The sequence below is a fragment of the Panthera uncia genome, chromosome D2 (genome assembly GCF_023721935.1).
Source record: "Panthera uncia isolate 11264 chromosome D2, Puncia_PCG_1.0, whole genome shotgun sequence".
NCBI classification, from domain to species: domain Eukaryota; kingdom Metazoa; phylum Chordata; class Mammalia; order Carnivora; family Felidae; genus Panthera; species Panthera uncia.
The window spans coordinates 30,803,072-30,821,420 of record NC_064818.1 but is presented as its reverse complement, the minus strand read 5'-3'; the positions used below and the strand labels follow the sequence as shown (position 1 = coordinate 30,821,420).

The window sequence follows — 18,349 nt, the reverse complement described above, 5'->3', positions numbered from 1 at the left end:
GGAGAAGCAGAGAAGGCTGGCTCTCTAAGAAACTGCACATTTTTATTCCAGGGAGTATATCATCTAAAGGGGCTGTTTAAATCATCAGATTAGACTAAGCTTTAAGCCGGATTGGATGTTTGCTTAATTTTCCCGCTAACCAGTGGGTGAGGGCTGGGAGAAAAGCCAGATTAGTTATACACGGGTATTTTTTTTTTTTTAATAAAAAAGAAAGACCTGAAAGGTAAAAAGAAAAAAAAATACATATATATGTACATAAATAGGTGTGAAATGATGAGCACGAGAAGCAAGGATTTTTCAAAGTGCTTTTGCAGCCCCAGGCTAACTTGAGTTTTTTTCTGATCCTCGTTCTGATCCTCGCTGGAGGGAGAGCAGGTGCTGCCTCTGCTTTGTAAGGGGCAGAGGGGAGCCTGAGAAAGCGAACAGGCAGTTCAAGGTCGCGGCGTGAGTCCGTGGGGAGCAAGGATGAGGACCCGGGTCTGCTGAAGCTCTGTTAACACACCTTCTCTCTGGTGTGTTCATTCCACAAATGTGTGTTGGGCAACTACTGTGTGTCAAGCACTGTGCTGCGTGGGACAGACACAGGACAGACAAGGGACAGTGCTCCATCGGGAGGGCCACAGGGCATCCTGGGCACGTCCAAGGGGGCACCAAACCCACCCTGGGTGTCACACAGTCTTTTGGCAGGTGCTAAGCTGGAGTATAAGGTGTGTCGGGCTGTGAGCACACACGTCTTGTGAGAGAGAGAGCACGGCACGTTCAGGGAACTGAAGTGGCCTCTGGGTGCAGGTGAGACTGGGGGCAGAGGCTGGAGAGAAGCAGAGCCCTATCCTGGAGGGTCTTGCCTCCCTGCTAAGTGCCAAGACTTGATCTCCAGAGTAGGGTATAGAGTCGGAGTGCAGGCTTTGTCTGCCAGCATCCCTTTACCCAAAGAACACTCTTCCTGGGGCGCCTGGGTGGCTCAGTCGGTTGAGCATCTGACTTCGGCTCAGGTCATGATCTCGCGGTCTGTGAGTTCGAGCCCCGCGTCGGGCTCTGTGCTGACAGCTCGGAGCCTGGAGCCTGTTCCGGATTCTGTCTCCCTTTCTCTCTGCCCCTCCCCCGCTCACACTCTGTCTCTGTCTCTCGCAAAAATAAATAAACATTAAAAAAAAAGAAGAACCCTCTTCCTTGTGTGCCAAGTTGTTCTGGAGAGGTGGCCCGCCATATTGTCCACACTGACCCAGCCACAAATGATGATCACCCACGTGATGAGTGGGTCTGGGGTGACTGGAGCGTCCCATGCCACCGGTCGCTGCACTGGGTTAGGGATTGGCGTGTGCGCCAGGCAGGGTCAGCCAGTCCTCCCCAGGACCGAAAGGTGGAGAGAAGTTCACTCTCTGCCATGACCGTGTTGGGGGCTGCTGGTTGCCACCTGGCCGGCTGCACGGAGAGAGATCACATTTGGGATGAAGCCAGGCAGACACACACACAGAGCCCAGGGACGGTGCAAGAGAAGGAGAGCCCTGGGGACGTACGCAATCTCCTAGATCGGACAATGTGATCCCTTTTCGGGTCACTACTGTTTATTACCAAGAATGCCAACTAGCACCAAGAGGCACCTCAGCGTTGCTAGCTGGGGAGCAGCATGGTTAGATGTTCCACCCCTATGCCTTGCCTCTACCAGGAAGCAGGCTGCAAGTGACAGGTAATTAACACGCCCCAAGAGCAGCTTTCAACCAATGATGGGGAAGTGGGTGGATAAACACCCCAGCTCCCTCCCCCTCAGGTGTGTGCTCCACACTGGCTCCCAGAGTCCCCGGGTCCAGCTGGGTCACTCTCTATGGGAGCTGGTTTGATAGGCATCCTGTGTTAGCAGCCTTCTCCTTCTATCCCTTTTCTCCATTCTTCTACCTTTACTTCCCAAGTAAACTCCTCTCACTTAAATCCCTGTTCCAGGGGCTGCTCCTGGGGAACCCCACACCAGGATGCATCTTCCCAGGGTCTGCAGGGGCCTCACCCTGGGCAGGAGCTGATGGGCAGCAGATGGGGCACTTGGGCCCCTGGGGGCCCAGAGTATTGGGTGTAAGTGCACACCAGGTGCCCTGGAGGCTGTGGTCAGGCCTTACCTCTGATGCTTGGGGTAGTTCCACACATCCGACCTTGTCACACTGTGCCCCCCACCCTCTCCCAGCAACTGGAACTGCCCCAACACCCCAAAGTTAAGAGCTAGCAAGGGCACACAGCCTGGTTCAACATAATGTTCCAGTTTACGGTTATAAATGTTAAGGAAATCAAGTGGAGAGAGAGGCTGGGGACCGATGCCAAAAAGCTTTAACATGATCCTTGGGGCAAGAAGAAGGCCCAGGACAGCCTGGGAGACATGAGGAGGACAGTGGCCCGTCTTGTTCTCCCACTGGCCCAGGGTGGGCACAGGGCCCGGGAGGCACCGGTGAGCATCTAGTAAATGCACAAGCAGGCAAGGGCTACGGGTAGTGCAGGGAGGCTCTCACGCTGGGCCTAACCCCCGGTCGCTCTCTGCTTCTTGACCCCCTCAGCATAGCAGGGAGACCCCTGGGAGCACTTGCAGCCCTTGAAGCCAGCCTCGGAGAGCGGCCTCTGCCTCTAACCACCTCCTCCCAGACCAGGCCTAAGACGAAGTCCACCCCAGGAATGCTGATGGCATCACGGGAGCTTCTGGGGCCTGCCACAGCACAGTAATTAGTTGCCCCAACGGGAAGGTTGCTTTGGAGAGAGCTGAGGGGCTTCTCACCCAGCACCCCCGGGGGTGGGCAGCCGAGGGAAGAGTGGGAGACGAGGAGGTAAATGCCAAATTCAGGACAAGAGCAATGCAGTTCCTGCTCTGCTCTGCTGCCCCCACAGGCCCCTCACCTGCACAGGCTTCCTCCTTACCTGCGAATTACTTGCCACAGGACCCTTTCTCCTCCTGATCCCTGATCCCTGGGCCCCAGGACCTCAGGGATCTTGCCTGGGGCTATTTTCAATGCCCATAAAGCTTTATGGCAAGAAGCCCACCCCACAGGCACTAAGGGGGTGGGACAGGCTGGCTTCACTCTGCTTCTTCCACTTCGGCAGGGAGCGTGGCCCAGGGGACGGCGATGCCGTTAGGATTGTGGGGAAAGTCCAGGCAAATGTTGCCCTGGAGTCCGTGGTTCTGGTCTCGGACGGGGGATAGCCAAGATGACTGCTTCAGCCCCAGGACCCTGGGGCAGGCCACGTTAATATGAGATTCTTTGAGAGGGCTGCCAGCTCCCCACCCCCTTGCTCATGAGGGCTCAGCACCCCAGGGGACTGATTTCTTCATAAGTCTCTCAAATGTAAATCCTCCTCATAAGTATTTATGATGCTGCAGATTTAACATAATAAAACACTTGGAGATTATGGATGAGCCAGTCAGAGAAAGCCAGGGTTCTCCAGGAGGGGAAAAAAGGAGACATTTCAATCTCGCACATTAAATAAAAAACAGCTTAGCCCCAAACCATCTTCCCACAACCCAGAAACAGATGGAGGCCTGCGAGCATTCCCCACACTGCCCTCGCCCTTCTGCTAGAGGCAGGAGAGGGGCAAGGGCAGGTCCTGGGGTGGGCTGGACCTTCTGGAGGGTGCCCTGTAACGTCAAGCCTTCAGAGCCAGCTCCCTGCCTGACCTCGGGAGGGTGGCTGCCTTGGCCATCCACTGTCCCCGCTACAGACAGACCTAGACCTTCTTCACCATCTCCTTCCTTCCGGGTCTGTGATGCATCTCTGGCTGTAGGGAGGGGCTGGCAAACTAGGAGGCAAGTGGTCCAGGGGTTCCAGGTACAGGTGTAGGGCGAGAAGGGTTCCAGTTCTCATCTGGCTTCACCCTGCTAATGGCCATGTGACCTCCGTGAGCCTGCTTCCCATCTATAAAACAAGGTAACAAGTTTCCAGCTCTCAGACTGTTGTAAGGATTAAAGGAGATAATGCTCGGGGCGCCTGGGAGACTCAGTCGGTTGAGCATCTGACTTCGGCTCAGGTCACGATCTCACAGTTTGTGGGTTCGAGCCGCACGTCGGGCTCTGTGCTGACAGCTCAGAGCCTGGAGCCCGCTTTGGATTCTGTGTCTCCCTCTCTCTCTCTGCCTCTCCCTGCTTGCACTCTGTCTCTGTCTCTCAAAGTTGAATACAAGTTAAAAAAAAAAAAAAGTGCTAACTCCTCTTATTAGAGATTACTCTCCTAGATCCCTGTCACTGCTGGCCCCTGACACCACTGCTGACCCCTGTCCCGGCCTGGCTTCTGGCCTGCTAGACCTCACAACCACAGAGGAGGCACTCCCAGGTACGATGCCAGCTTGGGCCATCCCTTACTGGTCCTGTGGTCTTGGGTACATCTCTTGACTTTCACCTGAAAAGTGGCTAATGTCATGGCCTCCCTCCCGGGTCGCTGTGTGTCACCAGGTGTCAACTGTTTGTTATAGTTCAGACAATGACTCCAGATCTGTCACTTGTACGAGCCTGGGCTATCCCTGCTGGACAAAACCGCATCCCTAGGGCCAGCCAGGCGAGTGGACAGAGAGGATCATGAGAGTCCTGAAAAGGAGGGGGTAGTGAGAGACCCAGGGGCTCTCCACCACGGCTGTCACCCCCTCATCATCCTCCTCCTCCCTTTGTGTCCCCTTCCTTTCTTCCTGCTTTCCCTCCTGTGAGCCTCTGCCAAGGACACAGCTCTTCCCTCCAGGGGCTGGCAATGCTGAGGGGACACGTGGCCCTGCTCTGAGCTCCATTCCTCTGCCTCCTCCTGGAAGCGGCGGGGGGGGGGGGGTCCTCTGGAGGCGGCACCCCACCTTTGAGGACACTGAGGGTAGCCCTGTGCACCAGGGGAAGGCACAAGGAGGCAGGTTAAGGGTCAGCTGGTTTATGATTGGGGTTGCAAAGCCCTCGGGCCATCTGGCCCCCATTCTGCTTCTCGCTCTTACAGCCTGCACCTTGGTTGTAAAATGGGTGCAAATCCTTTCACTTTCCTTCTCTTGACAGGCGGGTCTGTGTCCCCTTGAAACCAAGTGGGCTTGGTGAGTGCCTTGACTGGCTGAGTCCAACGTCAGTGCCACCATGTGGCTACAGAGACCTTGTAGCTTCTGCCTTGATCTCTTGGAGCACCTGCTCTTTAGCCACACCATGAAAAATCCTCCTGCCTGAGGCCAACTTGCAAGAGACCACGGGGAGGGGAGGGGAGGGGAGGGAGGGGAGGGGAGGGGAGAGGAGAAGGAGACAGGGGCCGGCGAAGGCCCAGCGGCTCCAGCCCAGCTGTCTGCAACCACATGAGAGACACAAAGCCAGAGCTCCCAACTGAGCCTGATGACTCCCAGATCCTGAGCGATACTAACCACGGTTACGGTCTTAAATCACGGTGCTTCGGGGGCATTTTAGCGCAATGACAGGGGATTGGAACAGCCCCATAGCTTATGTTTGGAGAGACCGGTCTATCCAGGCTTAGCACACGTGAGGCACAGGTGCTGCCCTCTCTCCTCCCATGCGCGGAGCAGACATCACCAATCAATCGCAGCACACTCCCTGCGGCCGGACCTGCCTCAGGGTCCTGTTCCACCCGAGATCCAGGCAGTCACGATAAATGTGGCTGCACTGAGTGAAACTGATTGGCCATCGGTGAGCTAAGGTTTCAGTAGGCTGTGCCCAGAGAAGCCCAGGTCTCTGGTGGTAACTCAGGGGCAACGTAGGCAGAGTAGCTAGGGCTGTTGCTCTTGTGAACCTAAATGACAGTGGATGGCAATAGTCCCCCAGTGGGACTAAGGGCCATGCTAACTTGCCTGGCTACTTCCTAAATCAGTCCTTCCTCCACAGCTCTCTCCCGGCCCCCACTCTAACACAGTGTCAGACGTTCCCCACTGACCCTCTGCGAGTGGTCAACACGTGAGCCGGTGACCCATTCCCCCGGAGCGAGAGCCAGGATTGGGGGGTGCCAGCCTCTCAACTTCCCACGGCTCTCAGAAATGCTTGGGAAACCAGCCTCCCTTGTTCCCCCCCCCCCCCCCCAACCCCCCGCTGCCATCTACATGCTGTCCTTTGGTTGCTAAGTCTGCGGCCTAGGTAGCTGTTGACAGGCTCCCATGAGAGGGAAAGGAGGAAGACCCATGTCCCCACATGCCTCCTGCCGGCTGCTGACACCATGCCACGGCGTGTGGCTGGGAAGTGAAAGACCAGCTCCCCAGCTGGGCATCCCATCGGGAGGTCACGGATCTGACTTCTCCATCGTTATGGAGGAGTGTGGGCTGCCTGCCTCCTACTTAGGCTGCTGCCCTTGAAGCCGGCAGAAAAGCAGCCGCTGTGAACGAAAGGCAAGTGGAGACGCAAGGAGGTGAGGGTCAGGGGCTGGCAGAGAAAGGAAGTGGCCTACCTGTTGACGAGCAGGAAGTTCGCCATGAGGCACAGCACGGAGGAAACGGTGGAGGCAACGGTCAGGTAGCTCTCAAAGTAGTTCTGCAAGCACAGAAGTGAGGAGGCTGCTGATGTCACCTGGGAGGGACGGGAGGGCCCCACTCGAGAGCGGAGCCAGGGCCCTCCTGGGGGGCTTCTCCCCGCTGTCTTCAGATACGACTGATGGATAAGTCTAGCCCAAGACGGCATGGGCCCGCCTCTTTACGACCCAGGACCACTTACTCGGTCACACGACAGACACCAACATAAGCTGTGCTAAGTGCTGGGGACACAAGTTAGGATAAGACATTGTCCCTGCCCTCAGGCCCCCCAATGCTCTGCAGCCCACACTCCCACCTATTCTTTTTTTTTTTTTTTCCACTCCCACCTATTCTACGTGTCCATCCACAGGGGAGGCAATGGGGACAGGACTCAATTGTGAGCACGTATACACAGAAAGACTGTGCCCCACTGGCCTTCTTTGCCCACTGCCAAATTTCAGTTATCCAAATGCGTGTTGTGACCCAGCCACATTCTCATGTTCCTGCAACCAAGTGAGGCCTCTGAGAAATACACCAACCCTGGGGTCCCTGGGTGGCTCAGTCGGTTAAGCGTTGGACTCTTGACTTAGGTTCAGGTCATCATCTCACAGTCGTGGGATCGAGCCCTGCATCGGGCTCCTTGTTAAGCACACTCTCTGTCTGTCTCTCTCAAAATAAATAAACATTAAAAAGTTGGTTTTTTTTAAAAAAAAAAAAGACATACACCAAGACTTATCCCTGTAGGGAAACTTTGTTCCAACTCTGGATTTGCTTCCTCAATAGAGCTGTTACCCAAGGTCAAAGCCATTTTGGAAAATGGCTCCTAGACTGGCCAAGATGAGGACAAAGGGCATTTTTCTAGAAGCAGTTCTGGGTTATTCTAGACGAAGTGTACATGAGACCACACGACAAAGAAATCCTGATTATGAAAGCTATAGGGCAACTGTGTGTGTGTGTGTGTGTGTGTGTGTGTGTGTGTTTAATTTTTTTAAGTTTATTTATTTATTTTGAGAGAGAGGGAGAGCGAGAATGAGCACGAGTGGGGTAGGGGCAGAGAGAGGGAGGTAGAGAGAACTCCAAGCAGGCTCCACGCTGTCAGCACAGAACCTGACTCGGGGCTTAAAGTCATGAACTATGAGATCACAACCTGAGCCGAGATCACGAGTCGGACACTTAACTGACTGAGCCACTTAGGCACCCCAACTGTAAGCGTTTTTCGAAACTCAGAGAACTGTCCACTCATCAGAGTAGATTTTACTATGTGTCTGGTATCTCTCAATATACCTGTCTTAAAAAAAATTAGAAAAGGCTGACAGATCTTGGCTTGGTTGTTGTATGTTCCACCACGAACCCCAGGTTGGTAACGATCATGGGTTCTGAACCGTGGTAATAGATTACACGTATTAAGCATTTACTGTGTGCCAAATACAAGGGCTTTATATGAAGTATATTGTTTACTCTACAAAACAAAAAAGAAGCTGTGAATATTCTACTCTGGAAAGCTCACCAGATTGACTTCACTGAGGAAATATTTTGAGTTGCAAATGTGCCAAGCACAAAGGACAATGTGTGCAAAAGCTTGCCAATGTGCAAAGAAGTGTGGCGACTGTAGGGATCACTACGGAGAATGAGACATGCTTCTTGCCCGTTAAGAACGAAGCATCCCACTGGGAGTGTAGGATAGAGTGTGAAGGTATTTTCATCTCAAAACACCACAGGGAGAGATGTCAGAATTCTGTGGGGTTTTTTTGCCAAGTCAGAGGTAGGAGCAGTGTGTTCTATAAGGGGTTCCGGATGGGGGAGTGGGACCAGGAAGGCGGATCACGAGAGAGAATGGGAACGAGTACCAGTTTGGGGAAAGGTCCCCGAAGCGGTGGGAACGGAGTCAAACCTTGAAAGAGAGGGTCAGATCTGTCCTTTCTGGGGGAGTCTGACAGCAGCGTGGAGTGCAAAAGGAAAGATATCATAACGAGCTCCTCCTGGTCTGCAAAGGATTGTTCCACGGTCCCTTTTTAAGCCTGCAGAGTGCTTTGCGGTCTTTGAAATCTGCACCCTGAATATCAGGTTGTGGTGGCCTTGCAATTAAAATGATAATCACAGCTAGTGCGGTCCATCAACCATGAGCCTTAGAAATAGCCTTCCTCCTTTGAGGTGCTACCTCATTGTTCCTGCCCTGATGGGCTCAGTAGAGCCTAGACTGGTCCGAGGCACTCAGTCAATTACGTCTTGACACAGTGGCTGAGCCTACGTGAGGCCAGGCAGGTGGCAGGTGGGAACCATGGAGAAAGGCCCCGAGGAAGAGACAGCTGCAGGTGGGGGCCAAGCCTGCCCCAAATCCGAGCCCCCGGCGAGGCTCCCTTTACTCAGTGGCTGCTCGCTCCGTGGCCAGTCTACAAACGACCATCACATGGGATGCAGAGTCTCTGTCTTTGTTTTTTCAAGCAAGCTCAGGTTCCCTGAACATTTTAGGAACGGGGATTTTCTAGGTAATTGAATGTTCTGGTTTGTTGATATTTAAGCAGAAAATTATCCTTCTAATGTTGGAAAGGGTTTTAAATATTGACGCCCGAGTAGGGCTTATGACTCCCTTTCTGTTGACAGAGCTCCTTTTCTCTGCTTCACAAAGAGCACACAGAAGGGGCAGAATGGACTTGACCCTGGGCCATTTTTCTACTGGTACAGATTGGGGACTGCAGATGGTTATGTGGGTTGACTCAGCATACCCCAGGGAGCTGTTTTTTTTGTTTTTTTTTTTAACTTAGTTCCTGATATAAACATGTGGGCGGGGGGTTACTTACTTGCTGCTTTTGCCTGTGAATAGAGTTCTAGCAAAATGAGGTGTGGTGGGCAGACCCTCCCGATGGTCCCCACAGTCCCAGCCTCCTGTGTTCACACCCTTGTATGTGATCCCCTCTGCTAAGTGTGGGTGGGACCTGTGACTTGCTTCTAACCAAGCAAGGGGCCGACATCTGTGATCGTGTGTATGGGGGTATGTTACACGACATGGTAGCACCTGTCTCGTTGGACTCCTTTCTTCTCTCCCTTGATGGCTTAGAGGGCACAAGTGGCCATGCTGGGGAACCCCATGTGGCAAGAACTGACCCCCAGTTGCTCAGAGAGGCTTCTGGCCAACACCCAGCAAGGAACTGAAGCTCTGAGTCCTACAACAACAGCAAAGAATCGCATTCTGCCAACAATCCAGGTAAGCCTGGAAGTGATCCTCCTCCAGCCGGGCCTCCAGCGAGACCACGACCCTGGTGACCCCCTTGATGGCGGCCGTGTGAGACCCGGAGCCGAGGGCTGTGCCCCGCCCCCTGGACCACAGATACCGTGGGGTAATAAATGCGTTATTTTAAGCCACTAAAGTGAGTAGTATTTCGTTACACAGCAATAGATTCCTAATTAAAGAGGGCTTTAGACAGCTGAGGTCCTCCTATCGGGGTTTTCCTGAATATCGCCAGCTTCCTGTAGTTTAAACTCAGCGTCTCATCGGAAACAGGGATGGCTGAGCATGATCTTGCCAGACACGAAGACCAATATGTCTGCCCACGAGGGGGACAAAGGTTATGCTTGCTGAGGTCCTTGTCAAATCCTCTGAAATTAGGATCCTTTTTGCGGGTGGCGTGCACGGATTCCAAGAAACAGGACTCAGTTCATGGGCCACCACCAGATCTGCTCACCTTGCCTGGCTCTCAGGACATCTGCCTCGCTACCTGACCTCCCGGTCATAAAGCCACTGTCACTGCTGCCCCCAGAGAAGGAGCCGGCTGCTGAGGAGAGACCCCTGTGCCCGGGTCCTGGCGGGGCTGCGTCCCAGAGGCTCTTGCTCCCCGGGTGATGATGAGAAGGGTCAGGTGACACTCTCCGAAGTCAAGGAAGGCGAAGCCCCACGAGGCAGGCTGTGACCAGTGAGAGGTGGGAAATGGAAAGGAGACAAGAGATAAACTTCTTGACTTTCGTCTCTCCCGACCAACTGTTCAAAAATGCGGTGGGCCCACGTGGCTTCTCTGGATGTGTGCTGGGCGCCTGAGCAGCCAGCTGTGTTTCGTCGCAAAGCTGTGGCCAGCCCAATAATGCTGCGGCCTGCGTTTTCTCTCTCTTATCTCCGCCTCACTTCCCTTTTCCCTCACTCTTGCTTCCCTAGAACTGCACACCCTGAGATGGCATTCGCATGGAACGTGTGGCCTTGGGCTCCTTTCTAAGAAGCATCCCCCAGTGAAGGCCCTCCTTTCCATCCTGGATGATGCCCTTTGCAGGCTTGCAGCTGGCATTTCCCTCCTGGGTTCATCTCGTTTTCTTCCAAGGGATGTTGGGGCCACCGTCTCCTATTTTACCCCAGGAAATGCAAAAACGTTTGAATACTGGTTCAAAAACATTGGTAACAGGCCTGCCCCCTCCAAAGCAACCTGTCATCTCCATCCCATGGGGCAATCTTATGTCATGCGATGGCTGGGGATGGTTCATGCCATAGTTCGCCTGCACTTGGGACTGGTTCCTAAGAGCTGCCTCAAAAGGCTCTGTTATTTATCACACCAGGTGCCCCCCCAACATGACTGACGAACGTGACCATGAACAGGGTGAACCCAAAGACCCCAACGGCCAGCTCCAGCCACGCAGGAGTGCAGGAATGAGGAGAACACTGGGGCAGTGGCACCAGGCCACCTCGGGTGACAGCGGAGGCTATGCTTTCCACACCCACAGGAGGCACCAGTCCTGAAGCTATGATATAAATGAAGCTCTTCATAGTTGTGCAACATGGCAGCCTTGTTTTTGTTTTTTGTTTTTCAAATGTTTGTTTATTTTGGAGAGAGAGCGAGTGAGCACGCATGGGGGAGGGGCAGAGAGAGAGAGGGAAACAGAATCCAAAGCAGGCTCCAGGCCCTGAGCTGTCAACACAGAGCCCAATGTGAGGCTCGAACTCATGAACCATGAAGTCCGAAGTCCGACCCTTAAGTGACTGAGCCACCCAGGGGCCCCACGGCATCCCTGTTTATACAGTCCATGGAAAACCTAAGTGCTAAGGAGATCGGTCTAGGGCTCACGTTACTGCAGGCAGAAAACTGATTCGGCAAGAAGGCAGGGCCAGAAGGTGGGTGGATGCAGCAGGGCAGGGCGTGATGAGAAGACAAGGCCTCTCCAAGCCATCAGGAGACCCAGAGGCAAATCCCACGGCCCTCAGCCCGGCCGGGTGGCCACTGTTGATCAGATTAACAACCCCTTCCCTTGTTTACCAAAGATGTAGCCACCCCTGTGTGCCCCGCACTGTGCTGGTGGCTTGGTGTATAAGAGAGAAAAGACAGGGTGCCTGATGCCCTCTGGGAACACGTGGCCTGGCACGATCCTATAGCTCGAGCACAGTGGACACGAGATGTGGCGGGAGGACAGAAAAAGGGGCCGGAGGGCTTCCCACAGGAGGCCCTCTCAGACTGTAGCCTGAAAGACTGGGGGAAGTGTGCCAGACAGATGGGGGAGGAGGGGCTGCTGGTGGAAAGACGGCACTCCAAGAGGAGGGAACAGCATGTGCAAAGGCATGGAGGGATGCTTCCTCGCCACTCACGAAGTTCCTTTGTTGGAACAGACTTCCTGGGCATTGACAGGAATCTGCTGAACTGAGACAAAACCATTCAATCCAAACACGCTGGGAGAGGCAGGAATGTAACCAGGGCACGCAACGCCCTCCCCCCTTTCAGGGTGCTCAGGGAGTGGCCCCATCCGCCACCATTCTGAACTTGCCAAGCCCATGGGAGGCGAGGCCCAGCTGAGGAAGAAAGAATATCTTTCTTGTTGTGTATCTAACCTAAACTCCCTGCCCTCAACCATCTCCCTGCATGCTGCAGTTACCTGGGGGCTCAAGGGGGGCTCAGCACCCTGGCAGCAGTAACGCCGAAAGTCATCCTTGGCACTGGTCAGGTAACCCAAGTAGCAACACGGAACCCCTGCGGAGCACCAGGTAACTGCCAAGTGACCAAAAGCGCTCACACGTGGCCTGCACGGACCCCAGGCCCTTTGCTCTTGACGCAGCCTGTAAGAGCAAGGCAGCGCTGATGTGCTTCCGTTTTACAGATACGGAGCCGGAGACCCACAGAGGGGATCAACCTGCACAGAGGCGCCTACCTGGCGAGTGGCAGATCTCCTCTTGCAGGCAGGGCAGGGGTGGGGTGGGGGCATATTTCGCCACTCTAGCTGCGGCCGCCTGCCTCGCAGACGTCCCCGGGATTGAGGCATGTCACCGGGCCGCCCCAGTGGCCGGCGTGGGCAGCCCATGCGTCTTCCCGGAGTGAGCAGGGACCAGCTCGTGGAAGTTGAGGTGCCATCAGGGAGGCATCGGCTCTCTGCCCCAGCCCTTAAACACGGGTGACCTGCCCAAGCCAGCAAACGACGGGGTTTGATTCCTCTCCCCTCTGCGGTTCACTCTCTTCTCCTTAAACCCCAACGGTCCATTCCCCAGGGCATTTCCACACGGCTGTGGCTCTGAGCAGAGTTAAAAGGAAACATTTTCAGAGAAGAGCCGTCACTTCTGTCAGCCACCCGAAATGGATGGCCACGGTCCGCTGAGGAGCACGGACCATGGTACAGAGGACATAATAGGTGGGAAGAGCCGGGCAGGCTTCCAGCTTCTCTCCTGGCTGTGCAAACTCGGGCAGCGCCCCGCGCCCCAGGTTGAGGGGAGGTGGGGTCCCAAACCCAGACCGGGCACGGAGCCTGGCCCCGCGGTGCCAGCTAGGCGTGGGGGAGCCGCTCTGGCCTGGGTGCGGGGCACTCGATCCGCTCGTGATGGAGATGAGAAACTCATTTTCATCAATCCCCACTCCGGCCCAGTTTGCGAACCCCAGGAAAAGGGGAGAGCTGCTCTGCAAACGCAATTTAAAAACCCACCGGAGCCAGCTGGCCAGATGTGAGGCCCATTTTACGACTGGGAACGCTTCCCCCCTCCTCCGCCACGCCGAGAGGCTCCGTGCTAAGCGTCTCTTCTGGAAGAATTTAATTCTGGGCTCCGAGTCCAGGTAAAGAGGTTTCTTCGGGCAGGGAGGCCCCGAAATGAGCCCGTTTATCTCTGGCAGGCCCTGGTTAAGCTGCTTCTCTCCTGAATGCGATTTGGGCACTTTGAAATAAGTGCAGCAAATTAGTCACGAGCTGCGGCAGACTAACTCGGTGCCCGGCCGCCCGGCGGCTCCCAGGCAGCTTCGGGCAGCCCCCACCTCAAGAGCGCGGCGGCAGAGGCAGCTGGCTCCTGCGGGGCGAGAAAAAGCGATTCAGGCCCGGGGGTGGCAGCTCGAGGCAGCAAAGCGTTACCTGGATCACAGGGGCATGAAATTAGCAGCAGCGAGCAGGCTGGAGCCAAGAATAGTTTGCTGCAAACTTGCTGCCTTCGGATGGCCGAGCTCTATGGCCTGGGATGCTGCGGGGAGGCGCCATCGCCCTGGCATCGGCCACGAAGCGAGCCGAGGGCAGGTGTCCCCAAGGGCTGCAGCTGGCCTCCTGCCTCTGGGTTCTGTGGGGGCACTGGCCCAGGAAAGCTAACGGGGCCGCGGAGGGGTGGGGGGGGGGCAGCTGGGCAATGCCAGTTTCAGGGCCCAGAGAGGTGAGGGACCCAGGAGCCCGGATCCATCAAGGCCTGATGGGGTATCCAGGGGCCCAAGGGCAGAACAAAGCTGGGTCAGAATCGGACAGGTAAGGCCCGGAAAGATGTTGGCCAGACAGACCCAGCCACTCAAAGGACAGGCGCCCCCACCAGACCTGTGTACTTGGTTCCCACATCAGCCCACCGAGGCTCGGCCTCATGGATCACCTCCAGGCCCCGGTTCCTCGGGGCCACTGTAAATCTTGCTCTTTAATACCCTGGAGGCCCTCCCCAATCTGCGATCCTTTTTTACACCTCCTCTGGAATCCCTGCCAGGGGATAAGCAGAGTGGCTGAGATTTTCGGGAATGAGCCTCCCTGCCTCCCCCACCTCTGTTGTAGAGCACACCTTCTTCCCATGGCCTAAGCTGACTTCTAGGAAATTTGCACCATGAACACTTGCCTTCCCTGCCTGCATTTTCCGTCTCTCCTTCACTGCTGGCTTTCCTTCTCATCTAGCTAAGGAAAACAACCTGTCTGATCTCATTGCCTCCAGCCCCAGGTCCCTCCTCCCTTTTGCCACAAACTCCTTAGAAAGGCAGCCTAGGCCCTCAATGCTTACCCTTACCCCTCCCAGACTGCTCTGGGGAAAGACTCCTCCAAAGGGGCCTCTTTGCAGCCCACCCATAATCAAGGCGTGGTCAGGCTCCTTATACCATGGGCCACCCCGGCTATAATGGGTTGAATAGTGCCCATGTCTAGCCAGAACCTCAGAATGTGACCTGACTTGGAAAATAGAGTCTTAGTGGATACAATTAGTTAAGATGGGGTCACACGGGACCAGGGTGAGCCCTAAATGCGATGACTGGTGTCCACATAAGCAGGAGAGGGCATTGGATGCCGAGACACAGCCACGTGAACAGAGCAGAGACCAGAATCGCACGGCCACAAGCCAGGGAGTGCCAAGGAGCCCCCAGGACCTGGAAGAGGCAAGCGAAATTCTTCCTAGAGTCTTTGGGGGCAAGCATGGCCCTGCTGGCCTCTTTGTTTGGGGCTTCTGGACGCCAGAACTGTGAGAAGCAAATCCTGTGCCCACATCTGAGCGCCTGGTCACGGCAGGCACAGGAGACGGCCACACCTTCCCTCCAGCGCTCTGCACTTGAACTCCCGGGCCACCCCTCCTCCTCCTCTTTCGAGGCAGCTCAGTCCACCTCTGCTCTCTGCCACCAGAGGTGCCTCCCGAGCCGCACGTTGAGTTTCCTCTGTCCCACACTCCTGCCTTGGGACGCTCTTGTCTCCCGGCTTCGATGAGTCCCAAGCCCTGTGCCTACATCCATCCGTCTCTGCCTCCAGAACAATTTTCACCGCAATTCAACAATTTTCAAATCCCGCCTGGGTGGCCTGCTGAGCCCCGGCTCCAAGCTCTCAAATCACAGGCCTTCAGGCACACCTTCAAGAGGACCCCAAGCCACCTCTCCCGAGGCTCCATTTCTCGGTGGCCCTCCTCAAAGTTTCTCTGCTTTCCTTCACCACCCCAGGTCGATCACTTGTCCCTAGATCCCACATCCCTAGCAAAGGACAGTGGCTTGCACTCCCACCCGCACCCCCGGACTCCCCTCTGCCACCCAGGGCTCCAGGCCCTCCCCCACGCTTCCACCACACCCCCTTGCTCAAGCTTCTCCCTGGGCCTGGCCACCCTCTGCCTCCCTAACTCCAGAGTGACTCTGGCCCTTGTCTGCCTTGCAGGGCTCGGCTACCTCCCCGCTCCTCTATGGAGCCTTGGCCCCCCAACCCTCCTCAGGCTCCTCAGCACACAGGCCCCTCTCCTTGGCCCCCTTCCAGGACACCCTGGGGGCTCCAGTTTGGTTAAATGACGGGGCATGTGAGGTGAGGGAGGCAGGGAGGGGAGACTACGGATGGTCTCAGGTAGCAGGCTGAAGAGGGGTGTTTTTCTCAGAAGAAACTAGGGAGCCATGGAAGAAGGCTTCTGCACAGCACTGATAAGATCCGTGCTGCGCACAACAGGGGTCACCCGGCAGGTGAGGTGGACTGAACTCAGGGGGAGCAGCAGGTAACAATGGCTATGTGTTTATCCATTCACTTCTTCATTCAGGAAACAGCGAAGGCAGATAGAGCCCATTCACTCATTTGACAGTAACGACTGAGCACCTTATGTGTGCCAAAATGTGCTAGAGGCTGAGGATGCCATGAGGTTCTAGTGGGGGAGGCAAGAAAACGCGTAAACAGCAAATTAAGGGGTGGGGATGGGGGAGACTGTAAGTTATATTAAGTGCAATAAACAGAAAAACCAAGTAAGGGGCTATAATAGAGCCTCGTGGGGGTGCTGATGTTGGCGAGGGTGGTGAGAGACGACCTTTTGAGGGGCGTGATGTTTGGACCCGAGGACAAGCTACGCGAGGGGTGAGGGGACAAGCATTCTGGACAGAGGGAACAGCATCTGGTTGGCCTCAAGGCAGGAGTGAGTTTGGTGTGTTGAAGCAACTGACAAAGCAAGCTGATCCTGGATTACAGGGAGTAAGGGAGAGAAGGGGGAGACCGAGCTGGAGGCAGGGGCGGGGCGGGGCGAACAGGCAGAGATTGGAGTTTGGATCTTATGCTAAGTGCAGCAGGAAGCCACCGCAGGATCCTAACCAGCTGGGAAACCTGGTCCTGGCACACATTCCCAGAGCCCTCCCCGCACTCTGCTGTCCCGAATGCTTACAGCATCCCTCTGAGGGAAGATTCACATTGCAAATGAGGAAACTGAGGCTCAGAGAGGTCAGGCACTCGCCCAAAGTCACACAGCTCCAACCCAGCCCTCTGTCCACAGAGCTTGTGCCCTTACCTGGCGCAGTGGATGGCCTATTTTATATCTTAAAGAGACCCCCTCTGTAGCCTCCATGGCCATGGAATTGACCTTAGAGGGCCAGCAGCCAGCAAGGCTGAGGCAGGGGAGCTGGCCACGGAGGAGAGAACCGGAGGCACTTGAGACGTTTCAGAAGGTGGAATGAGCAAAACTCGCTGACAGACCGGGTGCGCGAAGACAGAACGAAACAAAGGGGAACCCGGAAATTTCAGGCTTGACCAACTCGTTGTTAAGTAGAGCATACGGCGGGTCGGGCAGCGGAGACTGTCTGCTCCGGTGTCACCCGAGTGTGCCGGTCAAACAATGACCCTGCCGTGAGTCCAAACCCCGAGTGCGGGATCACAGCGCACAATCCTGAGACGAGGGCCCTTCTCCTGGTCCCTCTCCTCGCTGGCCCAGCACCAGCCGGGCCCTCCGCAAACCCTTAGAGATGAGGTCATCATTCTGCACGTATTGGTTGAGCTCAGTAGACATCCTAGGCACGCGGGACTCGGCCCAAGTTCCCGCTTTCATGGAACTGACTGCCGGGTCAAGGAGAGTTGGCAAAATGCATGCACAAATAAATAGATGATACGTCAGACAGCGGTCAGCGTTCCAAACAGAACCCAGGCCAGGGTAGGTGCCTCTATAACAGATCTCAGAACACTAGTGGGGAAAGACCTGTAAGGGAGCGCCTAGTCCAGGGCTCAGCAATCGGCTGTCCCCAAATCTATCCGTCTCCATTTTTGTAAATACTAGAAACCAGTCAGGCCTATTTGTTTATGGATTATCTGTGGTACAGGGCAGAGTAGCTTACAAAAGAGATCACGTGACCCACAAAGCCTCCACTATGTACCATCTGGCCGTTTGCAGAAAAAGCTGGCCAACATCCACCTCGGTTCTTTTTTTATTTTTATTTTTTTAAATTTTTATTTATTTATTTTTTTAATGTTTATTTTCTGAGAGAGAGAAAGACAGTGCGAGCAGGGGAGGGACAAAGAGGGGGAGACACAGAATCCGTAGCAGACTCCAGGCTCTGAGCTGTCGGCACAGAGCCCGACGTGGGGCTCGAACTCACAAACCTTGACATCGTGACCTGAGCCCAAGTCAGACACTCAACCAACTGAGCCACCCAGGTGCCCCCCCCACCTGGTTTCTTAAGTAAGGAAACAGAGCCCTAAGTCACCCAGCAAATTTGAAACAGCATAAGAAACCAAACAGCTTTCCTCGACCTCAGGTCTTTCTACCGCTGGAGGGGAGCATTACTTCTGTCAAGCCTTCTACCCCACCCCTCCACCAAAGCTCTCCCAAGCTCTCCAACAAGGCAAGCTGGCCTCTGATTTTCATCCTGTCTGTTCGCCTACCCGCCCTTCAGGCTGAAACCTCAGGAGGCAGAGAAAGGACTCAGAACCAGATAGAGGGAAGGTCCAGAGACACAGTGAGCCTCGTCAATCCACGTGCAAGCGATCCTGACCTCTGAGGGGTGAGAGCTGACTCGGGGCTCGGTCACTG

The 18,349-nt window shown here is 55.2% G+C and overlaps 1 protein-coding gene across 1 annotated transcript in view; it reads right to left on the bottom strand.

Moving 5' to 3' along the window:
* Positions 1-18,349, bottom strand: part of SLC29A3 (solute carrier family 29 member 3) — a 40,798-nt gene that overhangs the window by 10,123 nt on the left and 12,326 nt on the right. Inside the window, exon 3 of the mRNA XM_049646169.1 lies at positions 6,372-6,454. Within this exon, the coding sequence (XP_049502126.1) occupies positions 6,372-6,454 (83 nt within the window). The remainder of the gene's footprint in view (positions 1-6,371; positions 6,455-18,349) is intronic.